The sequence below is a fragment of the Molothrus aeneus genome, chromosome 14, assembly GCF_037042795.1.
Source record: "Molothrus aeneus isolate 106 chromosome 14, BPBGC_Maene_1.0, whole genome shotgun sequence".
Classification (NCBI taxonomy): domain Eukaryota; kingdom Metazoa; phylum Chordata; class Aves; order Passeriformes; family Icteridae; genus Molothrus; species Molothrus aeneus.
The window spans coordinates 13,006,630-13,021,680 of NC_089659.1; the positions used below are offsets into that span (position 1 = coordinate 13,006,630).

The window sequence follows — 15,051 nt, forward strand, 5'->3', positions numbered from 1 at the left end:
CTGTCCCTGCAGCAGGAAGCAAACCCCAGCTGTCACCCTTAAACCAGCTCTGCAGCAGAATTACTCCCTCAGAAAACAGACTTGCCCTAAAAAAGATCTACCTCTGATTTTAGCCTGATGACAAAGGTCCTTGTTGCGACCTTTGGGAATTAGATAACCAGCCCTGAAGGAAACCCAAACACCAAACCCCTGCCCTCCCCAAAACCAGCTGGAACTGAGAGAATGCCACTCCAATTCTGATGGGCAAGCACAGCTCCCTCTTTTTGGAGTGGATTAAGGAAAACAGCCCTAGACTTGCCCACAAGGAACCTTTTCCTCTAAGTCTGAACAGAGCACCATGAAAAATCTCAGTTGTCTGAAGAATGCATTTTTTCCTTTGAAAATTAGCTGAGTAAGATTAACTCAAGGCTAAAACTCTTCATTTATCATTAGGGGAGCACGTCACTGCTTCCTTCTCACTGGGTCTTCTGTTACCTCCAATGACCCATCTTACACTGAGTTTGCTAAGGATTACTTCACAAGCCTCAAGAGAGAGTAAAATACTCAATGATGGGCAAAGGCAAAGATCCTTCCCATCTCCTATGGACAGCTGCCATTCATGTAATAGCTTTGGAATACAAGGGGCAGTTTGTATAGCTCCAAAAATATTCCTTGGCCTTTACTCCAAAAAAAGCAAATGCAACAGGCCTACGACTTCATGAAATTCTTGAACTCATGTTAATGCAAAGCTTTTTTATTATGAAGTTACCAGGAAAATTATATGCTGATGAAATTCCTTCCAGGAAAAACACGTTCTCATCTTTGTTGTCACACAATGTATTAGCAGGGTCTACAGATAAGAATGTGAATATTTGCAAAAAATCATTTCCCTGGGCCAGTCTATTGTGTTTGTGCACCAGAACCTCAGTTCCAAATCTGCCTGAGCCTGCTCAAGTTCCACCTCTGCAAACAGCCCCCAACACAGAGCTGCCTGAAGAAACATGCCAAGATAAAGCCTTGCATTTAAAATGTTTTTAGCATTTTGAATTATTAAAATGATTCTCTATTTTTATCATGACTTACAAAATAATTTTTTTAAAATCTCACTTTAGTGCTTTTATGCAGGATAGAGTTCCTCGAGCCATTCAAAAATGAGTTTTCCAATAAAGTCTGCAGGACTCAGATTTACATCCTCACCCACTGACAGTTTAATTACTTCCATTGTAGGAGAAAGTATTTAATCACATACAGTCAGAAGAACAGCCCCTTAAATACAGGCTTTTGGGCCCATGATCCCCCAATTTGAAATTCAATGAAGGAGAATGAAACATGCAAACTGTGATCCATTTCCTGATGCAGAACACTTGATATTATCAAAACATACAGAGTTCCACAGCTGACACACACATTTTTCTAAACCATTGGTAAAATTCTTCCAGCATTTTAAACCCATGAAATGAGGATTCAGTGTGCTCTGGATATAATCTAAAGGCAGTGCTGGTCAATGAGCTGTGCAAAGACCATTGCTGTACTGCTGTGCTAATTAACATATTAAAAATAGTCCATCTAAAATGCTGCTTGAATTACACAGGTATTTTAACTTAGTTCTCAACTATTACAACATTAAAGGTAACTCATCACTGCGATTCTCAGCAAAAGATATGCACTAATGATCCCTTTTAAAAAGAAGGAAGTGGGGGAAAGACAGGAATTCTCAGACACTCATCACGGCTATTCAGCCACAATAAGTCTGGTGAAGTCATAAAAAACAGTTGTTAAATGTCAATAGTTATACATTAAAGCTGACTACTAGCACCAGCTGGCCTTCTTTCCCAACTGGTGTCTAATTCCCTCGGACAAAGGCAGGTAACAAATCCAGAAATGCAACTTTTAGTCAGTTTTAGAGTATGCTGCAGTATCAATGAACCCTCTAAGCAGTGGCAACTCAAAGGCAGTGAAGAGCAAGAATCAATAACCAGCATGTTAGAAAACTTTGTTTCAAAATTATCAAGTTGTGCTAGGAGTGTGAAAGAGAACCTGGGCCCGTTACACAGCAACATCCATTTGTTCTGAAACAACAGACACAGCGAGAGTGGGCATTACGGATATATTTTATATTTTATAAAAGAGCAATGTCTTGTACAAGACCTTCCAAGAGTGGGGAATAGCCAGAACACTACAAAAAACTGCTGTAACAAGAGTGACTGTTTGTGCGCTTGCTTTATGCAGCTTACATTCGAATGTTTACAGAGGCCAGCACTCAGAAAGGACTCTCCACTAACAAACAAATCTGGAATACATCAATTGTACAGGTAAATCAGCCAAAATGAAGCAATAGCTATGCTCTTCTCAGGTTTAAGAAAGCATGCAAGAGGTTTCCCCCTCCTGGCACCCCTCAGATTTCCACATCACAGTACCAGTAAAAGCACGGTGGAAGGGAAGCGGGGCACAGGTAAGGGGTTGGATTTCATCACAGACTGTTTATCAATATTTTGCAAATGGAAAAGCAGCCTTCCTTAAGCACCAAGAAGGCAGAGAAGATACAGACATGAATAAAAAAATAATTAAGCGACTTAAGACATCAGAAGTTCAAGAAATAGCACTGTGCATATACAAACAAAATTAACATTCAATACTGTAGAGCTCATTTAAAAATGGCACCAATGGACAATATTTTACAATATGCACATTTATTTGAAGTGGGGAACTAATGTTCCACAGGTGGAAATGATCATACAAATAATAGTGCCACTGTTGGCCCATTCTGGTACTTCTTACAATTTAATGGAAACACTTTTAAAAATAATCTGGTATGTACATGTCTTCTGGATACCCAACGGCTTCTTCAGAACAGAAAAAAACTACAGTTCTCCCCCTCCCTTTTAGCCAGACAGTATTGCCAGAGATTGTGCTCACATCTAAAGCACATAACCTTACTTTAAATTCAGTGCTATTTTCTTTCAGAAAGATCACAAGTTGTACTTTTAGGTAACAAAAGCATTTATGTTACAAACATTCAAAAATGGAAGCTTATGATTCTGGCAGACAACGTTGCGTATTAAATACAAACCAGCCAGCAATTACTGAACATAAAAAACTTATTCAATCATAAAAAAATACTATAATTCATCACCACAGACTTTTTACAGAGTTATAAATAATAAATAGCATAACACAGTAGATTACAAACGGATTTATTTTGCCCCGTTATAGTCTTTAAAAAGTAAAATATCTGTTTCTACCTCAGACTGACCAAGGTACTGTATCAAGACTACTCATAGCTCAAAGGGAACTCCTTCACCAAGCAGTTTGCAGAGCTTGTATCCAATCCAAAGCCTTCCCTAAGGAATCCAACGTTTGCTGAGCTGTTTGCTCTGCTCATGACCAGGAAAGGGACAAACCCTGCCCCGAGCAGCTGCAAAGGGTCTCACCCTGGCTGCCCCTCAGAGCTGGGGCTGCCCCAGCACCTCCGCACCTCACAAGGAACACAAAGGGAAGCAGCACCCCCGACAGGCTTGGTAAGCACTCTATAAACAAGCTGTACACAAAGGACTTTCCCCACCCACCCCTCTGGTTTACATTCCATAATTTTGTAACAATGTCCCCTAAGGCACAAAAATACTTATGACCTCAATGCCACAGGAGACATCGATGGTGCCATACATGGTTCTCCTACACAGTAGTTTAATTAACTTAGTTATCTGCACTGTATGTCTTCAATCGAGGTGTGGATTATTTTTTTCTGGCCAAATCTTGCTGAATAATGACCTTATTTCATACAATCTGTAGGACAAATGTTCTGGGAAGAGAACTATGCAGCTAATTTAATTGTTTGCAGAGTATTATTATTTCTTCACTGATGGCAAAAGTGACAGTCATTCGTTATTTTGCTGTGGGGTTTTTAGTTGAATGTAATAGAGTGAGATTTCCACACTCAATGTGGTCTTCTATAAATGAATTCATAAAAATGACTAGCAGCACTAAGGAAATAAAATATTTTTTCTCCCTTCCATAAAGGAATTTGAGGCTAGTGACTGAAAAAAAAAAAAAAAACAAGAGTAATTTTACTCAATAGTAGAAGTGCCAGAGAATAAATTAGTATTTTCAAATCCTTCCAAACCAAGTTATTTCCCTAGACATAGCGACCGTGATAATGATAGAAGTACATTCCTAAAAATTGCAACACTAATAGGTAGATACCTATTCCTGGAATCAAAAAGTGTATGCAAGTTCCTGAAAGCAAAAGTTAGTATAATATCAGCAGACATCTTGTTTAAAAAATAAATTTGCAAAACCAGACATTAATATGGTCTACAATGTCCATTAAATGGATAAATAAAAAAAAAAATCACTGGAAAGTAGCCAAGGATTACAGTAACAACAATTTTTCCTTTTAATAAACCTCATATGAATGGTTCAAGGATCAGAGTTCATTTCTCTGTACGAGTGTACAGGAAGGGGACAGCACAGCCAGACACTGACTCAGGACTTGGTAAAGTCACTTGGGTGAGAAGTCATCCATGAGAATGAACGAGGAGCAGGAGTTGGAGCACGTCACTGGAGACTCCGTGGTGATGCTGCCTTTAGTCAGGGAATCGGAGGAGGAGCCAACGCTGCTGCTGCTCCCGTCCAGAATATCCGAGGACAGGCTGGGGAAAGGGAGAAAGGTCCTTTAGTGCAGGGCCACGGGGCTCTGAGCAAAGCTTCCCCCTTGGACAGGACTTGTAGGAGACCTATACTACCACTCAGTCTTTACTGCAAGACTGGCAGCCCTGAAAACTCCTTGTTTGCTGTAGCATGTTAGAGATATTCCTGCTCCTCATGGGAACGAGGAGCAGAATTATTGGGTTTTTTTAACATGCAGAATCAATTATGAAGCTGGTTTTAATCATAGAAAGGAGGTGACAACAAGTAAATATAAAAACTTATAGTAAAGGAAAAATAATAAATTAATCAGTAATGCAGCAAAGATATCACTAATTAGCTGGTATGCTCTTTAACATGGCACTACTCAAAGCAAGATTGAGACCTATTTTTCTCACAGAATTCCAAGGTTTGGATTTTGCAGTCTAGATACAAGATCCCAGAAGGCACATAAATTGATGCTTTTCCAATTTAGGGGGAAGCAACATGAAAAAAACCATCTAGGCAGTTTCAAGTCTGTAGTGAAAGTCTGAAATTACAGCACTAACAGCTGATATTTTTGAATACTTAGTCTCTGACTCAATTAAAAAAAATTTGGTATTTTATGATTGTAATAAAGAAAGATAAGTCTAAAAATCATGAACTTAGGGACAAGAACAATTAAGTACCCACACACATTTTCTAAGTATTCAGTGAAGTGCCACAGACACCGTATGATCACTGCCTACAACATATTGTAACGATGAACTGAGGTAACTTTGCTTATGAATCTACAGGGATTTGTAACAATTATATTCAGTGTAACAGCTTTGATACCCAAAATCTAGGCTAGAGTCTGTTCAGGAAGAATTGATCAAAGGAGAAGGACCATTGTCACAGGACACCACCACAGGAGAGCTTCCATTATTACACATCCACAAGATACAGACAATGTATTTTTTTCCTGGAAAAAAAAACAACTAGAAAACTTGTGATAAATGCACATTCCCTGTTCTGGCATTTCAGGGCACGTGAAATATTTTACCATGAACTGAGATCTGTCAGATGTGTAACATCTGGAGAAAGCATGTTGGTTGTTCCTTGGAAAAGTCTCTTTGGCTGACTTTCAGTTTCCATTTCACCTAAGGAAAACAGTGCAAACAATCAAACTCACTTGAGTCTCTGCAATATACTTTTAATATTTGCCTGCTGTAAAAGAGAAGTTTGACCTACAACACTCCAAGGTTGCATTTGTAACACCAGTTCTCTAATTCAGCCAACCAAGCACTTGGCTAAGACATTAATTTGATGATAGCTTTTGTTAGACCATCCAGTCCATCCTTAGCTAAAATTCCATCATCTGAGGGGCTACAATGATCTCAAAGACATAAAACTTGCTACTTGTACTGCAATCAGACAAAATAATCTAAAGCAAACTAATTACCATGACTTATTTTAAGTAAACAGCTGAGATGAGGTAACTGATATAAGTGAAAATATGAAGTTTAAAATTGTTAGTGATTATGAAAATAAGAATGACAGCTGGGTTCAGTTTCACCCTCCCCTGTACAATGAATTCTGATGCATGGGTGCACCTCTGCAGGAAAGCTGAATGGAATAAATCTGTCATGTGGAAGCATTTCCACTTACTCATCATGGATCAGACTATCTTTGTACCTGTAATCATCTACAGACATTAAGAGATTAAATATGATGGGGAGAATTCATGTAATCTCTTTAGTATAATCTGCAGTGAGAATGAGCTGGCTCACTAATAGCTGCTCTACAACACACATTTGAAAATATCATGAACTTGAAAATAAATTTTAAAAACCCAAACCCTCTCACCTACAGTATATTCTCATTCTTACTTTGGGGAAAAAAAGCATGAAATGGGAACAATTTTTCTGGCTTTTACCTACACTGGGCAGCAGTTGCAGAGTCAGTTCAAAAACCTGACAGAAGCTGAACATTACACCAAACCAGTCTATACATTCTGCAACAGAATCACACTGCTACATTTATAGAAGACTGGCAACTTCCAAAAGTCCCATTTCCTTCAGCCCACAGGGATACATTCCTATCTTAAGGCAAGGAATAATTGGTTCTAGCAAGCAGAATGGGCAAAAAACATTTATAAAATACTTGGTCGTGCAGAAAAACGAACAAAACACCAACACTTTTGCCCCTTAAATTTCACAGAGACAAATCTGCACTGCTACAATACATTGCAGAGTCCACCAATATAAATCCCCTATGGCAGTGAAAAGTTCTTCTGTTCATGGCTTTCCTTCTCCTACTGTAAATCTATGGCTGAAATACAGAAAAAAAACAGGACCACATATTTAGGAAAAGAAACTAAGTTCATTTATATGGATTAGATGTTCCAAAATTAAGCAGCATTTTGAAAATTCCTTGATATTTCAAGAAAGATAAGGAAAACTCATACCTCCACTTTGTAAAAGATGTCCCATGGGAGCACATGGATTTGGTGAGGAAAGGCCAGTCTGTCTACCTGCACTGCTTTTACAATTTGTGTAAAGTGCAAGTGTGGAGATTTATCCCTTATTGATCATTTAGTTTGATAAACTTCTGATCAATTTTAGTGCCTCTAAAATTCACAGAAAATAAAAACCAAGATAGAACTGACATCTATGAGAAAACTTCTCTCTCTCCACTGTCAAATCAGTATCAGTTAGACAACGTTCTTTATCTGACAGGACAAGCAGTACTTAAAAAAAAAGTCAAAGAAAACCAGTAACTTTTCTCAAAGCCTAAATGTAAGTCTTGTACAATAAAAGGATGTTTTTGGTGCAGTTAAGAATGCCTAAGTTAAAAAAAAAAAAGCAGAAAGGACAAGCACAGCTAAAGCTACACTTTAAGAATATCTCATTTTTACAGTTCTACTGTGGAGATTTGTTTGAGGATGTTACTTGTAAATCTCTAAAAAGGAACAGTTCCAGGAAAGAATGCATTTTCCTCCTTCAGGAGGAGAGGGCACTGATCTATTCCATTTCTCTAAACACTCACCTTCTGAACTTTCAGAGTGAAAACAAACATTCAGTACTATGTTTAGAAGATACTGCATGATAAGCAACATTCCTAAGATGATCTGAAGGGTGTGCACTGTTTAGTGGTGCTTGGAGGAATGTTTTGAACATTTGTAAGCTCTGACATTTAATCTGATGTATAACAAAGTTTGCCTCTGTCAAACAGTAGCTGTTTTTTAAGTTTTTCATTCCTGTGTTTTAGATTAGCTACTTTACATTGTATTTTTGAGTTATGCTAGGCAAATTCCAGTTCACTGTGGATACAAGTGCATTATATTTACAGAATAACAACAACAAAAAAAGTATCCAGCTAGAAAACTACATCCATATCATCCATATTAAGGTAAGGTAAATACACATACCTTTTCTTTTTATGGGGCCAAGAACACTGGGCCTGATACAGTTGATTGGACTTTGACTCCTCCTGCTGAAGAGAGAATACTGAGAGTCAGGCCTGTAAAGGTTCCAGTTTGCATCAAATCAACACAACCACAGCATATTAAGAATTCTTTAAAACTATTCCTGCACAACTGGAATTCTTGTGGAATCTAAATGCATAGATAACAAATAAGGGCTGCCTATTAGAGCAAATTAGCTGCCACAGAAAGCTGTCAATTTTCTAAGGTTATCTCCTTCCCTTAGTGAATCACATCCTCATTTCAATCCTTTTCCAAATTTTGCAGTGTATTTATGTAAAAACAATCTGCTGACCAAGTTAATTTCAAATACCTGAGGACTTCCCCCCAAGTTACCAAGTCCAGTTTAAAGCTGACACATGCTCTATAAGAGCACACACATAAAGCTGCCATTGGTAAAGGTTGAACTGTCAGAGCATTTTTATATGGCAATGCTCTGGCAGTTGTAAAACTGAAGTCTCTTTTAATGCCTTAACATCAACTTGAATTAATCTTTGGCTTAAATTCCAATGTTAGCAGGACAGAGACTCATTTCTTACTTGCAGAATCGCCTTGTTGGACTGGGAATAGGGCTTGGAGGTAATCCATTACTGCTCACAAACATTTGCAATGATGGTGAAAAACATTGCTGCAGGAAGAAAGTTCAAATAAAGATAATTGAGAATTTCCTTTAAAATACTCAGATGTGACACTCCACCCCCCCAAAACAAACATCCCCTATTCTATTCCCTTTTTATTCTTAAAGAAAAGCTAGCAACAGATTACTCAGACTATCAAATATAATCTTACAAGTATTAGAATTTAACTTAAAAAACATACTGGCCCATGCAATTCGGCTCAGATTAAGCTAAAATTGAAAACCACAAGAGAAGTAAAATTGAAATCGACACTGTTCTCTAAATAAGAGAATTGTTTCTGTTCTTTGTTACATTTAGAAACAGCAGTACAGTACTCAGGACTTACTTCTTTCAAGGGGCTTTTGAAACAAACAAGTTGAGTTTACTCAAAATACATCTGACCTGAAAACTGACAATATTCCAGAGTAAAACAGAATATTTAGCTCTGTGATTCTGCAGCTAATTTGAGTTTAGTCCACGAATGCTTCTAGCTAAGCACAAAAATCTTTCTGTCAAGTTATCTGCTAGTGCTTTACAGTCAGAATTCCAAAGGTGCAGAACCAGCTGGCAGCATCAGTGTTTTCCCAGGAACACATTTACCCAGCCTCATACATGGCTGCCACATGCACCAGTCTGGTGGGAGCACAGAGATTGCTCCTTTTCTGTACAAAAGCAGAATCACACAAGAGGTGCCAACAAGGTCAAGCAGCTCATCTTCAAACCCAATGCCAGCTTCTCTGTGCTACATTTCAGTTTTCCAATCCTCACTGGAAAGGTAGTTTATCTAACATCCAGCTCTTTCTCTGGCATCTGCCACCAATTTTCAGTACAAGTTCAACACACCCAAGTCCTCCTTCAGAGAACATTTGTGCCTTCCTTTCCATAACTGATGGACACATTTTCATCTCTCACCATACAGATTTGGAGTCCAATTTTGGTGCTTGTTCCCCAAAATCCCCTCACTTCTGCACCTGGAGATGTTGTCTATGACTATTTTCATGACCTGTTCCAGCTTGCCTAGAACCAGAACCCCAACCCACCCAGCACAGCAACTAAAATCATCCAGTGTTTCACTGCTTAAACTCTGCAGGCTCCCAGATGGCAACCATTTGATTCTAAGAAACCAACAAAATATGGATTTGGCTTTCTTGGTGCTTGTTCAGTTGTGTTGCTCAGGGGTTTTTTAAACTATGAAACAATTTGTGAAGTTACAAATCCTGACAGTTTAGCTTGGTCCAGAATTCTGAAATATTGTCTCAGCCTGGTATTTCACTTATCCTACCTTTCCTATTCCTCTTGTAGGTGAAGGTGCAGGTGAAACTGGAACGAAGTCTATTCTCTTTGGGGAAAAAGATTTCTCAGACTTGTCCAAGTCATTGTCGCTCTGTGAATACAAAGTTTCAGATTTAACACTGGCACAGGACATTACCTTGAAATCCAAGGCACAACCTTCTAATGGAAAGTCATTGGGTCAAATGCACAAAGTAGCTAAAGCAGATGGGCTTAAATTCTTCTTAAATTATTTTCACAGTTAATTCCTCTCTTTCCCTTAAATTCGTCATTTGAGTGTAAAAGTGGAATTAAATAGGAAACATCTATAAAAAGATTACCAGGCTCAAGCTTTCCTCCCATGACTGGCTTATCTGCATTGCTGTCTGCACTTCCCTAGAATACAAAAAACCCCATCAGTAGCTACAAAGAGGATAACTCTGGCTATTTTATCACCTTCTTTCAGTAACACTCACCTTTCATGTGCTGCTTCTCTGTTCATTAAATCCACTCCTTCCTCCTGCAAGAGATAAATGTCCTAAGTTTTCCCATAACATTTGACTCATCACAGGTACTTGAAAGAACTCTTGTGATTCCATTATTTGCCATCAGGATTGAAAAATGAACAGCAGAACCACTACACAGAGAGACAGGACAGCCACCAGTCCAGCTCATTGCTTCTCTCAAATGAAATACTTCTAAGATGCAAGGTAGCTTAAACACAACAATAAGCCTTGCAAGGCCACTTCCTTGTTGGAATTAACTCTTAAGAAATATTCAGTTTTCTTTAGTACTTGAAATACTTAATAGGAAAGAAACCCCCACTTCAATATCATACAGTACTCTTCATTCTGTTACTGAACACACAGATAAAAACTCCACTTACCCTCCTGATCTGATGAAGTCGGCTGCTAGGAATACGAATAGGAGATGATGACAAAAACTGGGGAAAAAAGTGACAGCCACAATGATTAAATCACACACAACGGCTTGCATGCACACTGTTTACCATCAGCTTCATTCTTAGGGAGTTCAAAATGAGCTGCACAGCTACATGTGGATGACTCAAACAATGCTGCAAAAAACAAACACTGACCTTCAAGAGAAAAGACTTGTTTTACCACTCACAAATTCCTTGTATCACTCAGCAAGTGGCACGGATCTGATTTGCAGGCAGATACTGCTCAGCATCTCCAGTGCACAAATAGCTACAGATGCCATTTACACAAGGGAGATACTACAAATGAAACTGTGATTGTTACACAATTCCCCACTGCCCAGGATATGACAAACTCCTGCAGGACACCTTACTCAACCTGCTGGCTATTGGAAAGGAGAAATCTCAGTGCTTCAACCCAGTCTTGAACAACACTCCCTAAAGCTTAACTTCTGCAAGTTTTCAATTGTGTGCAATTTTATGCATTTAATTTCTCTGGAACTCCAACACCACATATAAATGGGCCAACAGCTCCCACTCAGGATGGCCGTGTGTCCAGTGTCACACCTACTGACATGCTCCAAAATTCTGGATTCTTAAGAAGTCTCACAACAGAAGACTTGGAATTAAAAATCCCTGTCACGTTTCCTGAACAGAAGGCATGGAGGAAACTTATGTCAGGACTTCAAGGTTTTGAGAAAAGCAATATTCAATCTTCACTATCCTCAGACATGACAGAAAAATTTCAGTGGAAGGAGCACATAAATCCCTCACCTGATGAGGAGAGGGTAGAAAAAAAGAAATGGAACATTTCTGAAAAGTTAAACAACTGCAGTAGTGTACACTACCAGAGAGCAACAAATAAATTTCTCTTCTTTCAGTGATTTTCTGAGGTCTAGTGTTCTGCCTTTGCAAAAAAAGAGCACTATGTCAAACAGGTCAACAAAAACTATGACAGTCCATTTTCAGAACACAGTAAAACACTCTTTCAAGACTTTTAATTCTGAAAGCATGTTACTCTTCTAACAGAGGCTTAGATTAACTTTAAAATTTTACTTAATATGGGGAGTCACATAAAATGTCAACTACTCTTGTCTTCTTGGGGACAGTCAACACACCAGTATTATTTCAGTATACATTGCAGTGAGGTGAAAAAATGCTTATTCTGCAGCTTGGAAGTTTGCTAGGATACTTAGTGCAAATACAAATCAAGTTTAACTTCATTTCTCTACTCCAATTATTCCCTGTAGTGTGTAAACATGACATGCTTAAGATTCCTCACCATTCCATGGCGGCTCATAACTGTTGTGCTGTTCCTGCGAGTCCGCAACACGTAAGGCTGAAACACCTGGGAGTTGTCACTGCAGGGGGAGAAAACAAAGTTTTGTGAACAGCTTTTTTGGGTGCGCCTTACTTAAAGCTCCACAGTGCTGTGACACGCGCTGCAGCCTCCAGAGCGCTGCAAACACCATTTTATTTGAACGGGAGCGCTGCTGTCGCCGGGAGCGCGGCGAGCAGTGGAAGGGGACAAGGGGGCACCGGCGGCCCCGGCCCCGCGGGACAAGGGACACGATCAACAGGCCGCTGAGGGAGCGCCGGGCCTGGCCCAGGCCCCCGGCGGGCAGCGGCGACCCCGGGGCTGGATGAGCCCCCCGGGACCCTCACCTGAGCCCGTGGATGAGCGGGGCGCTGTTCGACCGCCTCAGGCCGCCGCCGTCGCCCGGGGCCGCGGCGCTCCCCGGCGGCAGCTCCAGGTCCAGCTCCATCTTCTCCTGAGCCATCGCGGCGGCGGCGGCGGCTCCGGCTCCTCCGCCCCGCCGCGGCGCCCATTCACTGCCGGCGGCCGCCGCGGCTCCTCGGGCCGCCGCTGCCCCGGCCCTACAGGCCCCGCGGGCGGCGCCGCGGGCTCAGCCCGGGGGCGCGCCGAGCCCGGCGGGGGGGGCGGCCGCAGCAGCGCCGCATCCCGGGGGCGGCCCGGGGGCGGCCAATTCCTCCAGCGGCTGCAGACGGTGCCGCTGCCCGCGGTGGCGGTAGGAGCGCTCCCGCTGCTCCCGGTGCTTCCCTCGGTGCCGACCGCGCTCCGCGCCCGCCGCTGCCGCGCACTGCGCATGCGCGGGGATCGGGGCGCAAGCAGCACCGCCCGCCTCGAACGGCGCAAGCGCGGTGGCTCCGCACCCCGGCACTGCTTCGGCGGCGGGAGAGCTCCCGACAGCCCCCGGGGCCGGCGCGCGCACTGATTGGCTGTGGGAGGAGCGTGTGTGTGTTTGAAACGCCGCAACGGTCGCTAGGACGCGCGCGCCGCGGGGGCGTGGCCAGGCTGTGACCTGACAGGATCCGGGTTCGAGTCCCGCTCCGGTCACAAACCCGGCGCCGTTTGCCCGTCTCAGTGGGGAAAATGTTTTACAGCCTGCTTCAAGATTCGCTCCTGTCCGACCTGAGTCCCGCAGGCTTTCCCAGTGTTCTCCTCAGCCTTCCCTACCTGCTGAAGCACGTACCAGGGCTTTGATTGCAATGAGAGTGGGCTCAGCATTCAGAAATCTGCTGTACAACTCATTATAAGACGTGATCCGAGATCTTGACAGTGTTCAGGTTTGGACTGACTTGTGCAAACCCACTCTAAGTGATCAAAGCATCAAAGTTTGTCTTACTTTACAGTATTTTTCTGCGATAACTGTTGTACATATTTGTCTCACACATGCAGGGGGCTTCAGGGTCTTTCCCAGCACCAAATTTTAAAAGGTCTTAATTTTCCCCCTGGATAAAACAGTTCTTTGCCAGAGTGCTAGGTGTTGAAACTGTTAAGATAGAAAAGTTAGGGTTTTTCAACATTTCAACTACCTTAGTTGGGAATACACCTAGATGAATTATTCTCTCAAACAGTTGAGGGTAGATGCTTCTAGATAACTGATTACAACTCTTATTTCTGTACCTTAATATTTATTATAGTACCTCCTTGCCTTTTTTGTTAATCAAGACTGACTCAAGCATATTCCATTTTTCTGTGTTTGGAGACTGTGTCTCATCAACTGTTGTTGATGCTTACATTTCTTTCACTAAAATGATACTATTAATGAAGAACTTTGTGCTGACATGCACAAAGATGCATGGAGTTAAAAGACCCACAAGATTGTATATAAAATATTTAAAGGATTTTTTAATATGTATTTATATTGAAAAACCCAGAGAAAAAATCCTTATCTTGTATTACTACAGAGGAGAAATACCTTTTACAGTCCTGTGCCCCTTACACTATGGCCTACCACAGCCAATAATGACACCCTTCTGTGAGGTGGTACAGAATTGCCATCTCCTGCAAAGACTGAGAATGTAAATATGCAAATAATTTAACCTAATCTCTAATAATTGTGACCAGTCTGATTCATTGGAAAATTAGGATCTGCAGCTGTGAAAGGAATAGACTGTTAATCACCTTTTGCTGCCACCATTCTCTAAAAGCAATACAACACTTTTACAGAACCTACACCAAAATCCTTGTCTGGTGCTTCAGCACAAGCATGTCACAGCTTGGAACAGCTTCCATACCTTCATTTTCCATGGCTAGAATTGCCTAAAAGGCAATTCAGGTGAAAGTTCCTAGCAAAACTTCTAGTTCCGAATGGAAATCTACTCACAAATATGCTCGTTCTCTTAATACAAAAGCCACCTGCAGGATCTGACTACAGCACTAAACTATGTGGATTTTGCTATTTATTTTTATTGTGGAGATATTATATTATGTCCTTGCCACTAAGGGCAGCAAACAGCTTCAAATGCCATGCACCAGGATACTGTTAAGGAAAAAACCAACAATATCCAAAATGTGGCTGAGAGCTCAAAATCATCTGCTCCATGTTCTCAAATTTTCCAGTGCCAGGCAGGCACATCGTCCTGCTGTCTGACCAGGATTTACTGTAGCCAAGAGAACTTTAATGGGAATATATGTCCAAAGAAAAGTGGGGACTATCAGGGTGACCCTCAAAGGGCTGAGGAGGGTAATGAGGGAAAGGGAAAATTGTACTGTGGAACAGAACTATGGAAATGAGGAAATCACAAGTTGTTGAGTTAGATAACACCATGGCAAGAGGGGTTAAGAAGGGAGAGAACATATTAAAAAGAGCCTTGGGAGGGCGAGGGATGGATATTCATAGTGGGGCAGCAGA

The 15,051-nt window shown here is 41.2% G+C and overlaps 1 protein-coding gene and 1 non-coding gene across 2 annotated transcripts; both read right to left on the minus strand.

Annotated features, from left to right (window-relative positions):
• Positions 1-2,072: 2,072 nt before the first annotated feature.
• PABIR2 (PABIR family member 2) lies at positions 2,073-12,739 on the minus strand. The gene is made up of 10 exons (XM_066559282.1): positions 12,557-12,739; positions 12,174-12,252; positions 10,841-10,897; positions 10,431-10,474; positions 10,296-10,350; positions 9,968-10,069; positions 8,608-8,696; positions 8,015-8,079; positions 5,648-5,744; positions 2,073-4,628 (listed from the first exon to the last, which is right to left on the minus strand). The coding sequence occupies exons 1-10, from the start codon at positions 12,670-12,672 to the stop codon at positions 4,478-4,480; spliced, it is 855 nt and encodes a 284-aa protein (XP_066415379.1). The 5' UTR covers positions 12,673-12,739; the 3' UTR covers positions 2,073-4,477.
• Positions 4,700-4,843, minus strand: LOC136562819 (small nucleolar RNA U109). The gene has a single exon (XR_010784577.1). It is a non-coding gene; the product is annotated as a small nucleolar RNA U109 (small nucleolar RNA).
• Positions 12,740-15,051: the final 2,312 nt, after the last annotated feature.

What these genes read in the sequence shown, in the direction of transcription:
- PABIR2 (XM_066559282.1), bottom strand. Translation starts at nt 12,672, where the DNA reads ATGGCTCAGGAGAAGATGGAGCTGGACCTGGAGCTGCCGCCGGGGAGC. An exon ending in TTATGAGCCGCCATGGAATG is followed by an intron (nt 10,898 to 12,173) that starts GTGAGGAATCTT and finishes TTTTTTCCCCAG; the next exon opens with TTTTTGTCATCATCTCCTAT. An exon ending in GACTTCATCAGATCAGGAGG is followed by an intron (nt 10,475 to 10,840) that starts GTAAGTGGAGTT and finishes TATCTCTTGCAG; the next exon opens with GAGGAAGGAGTGGATTTAAT.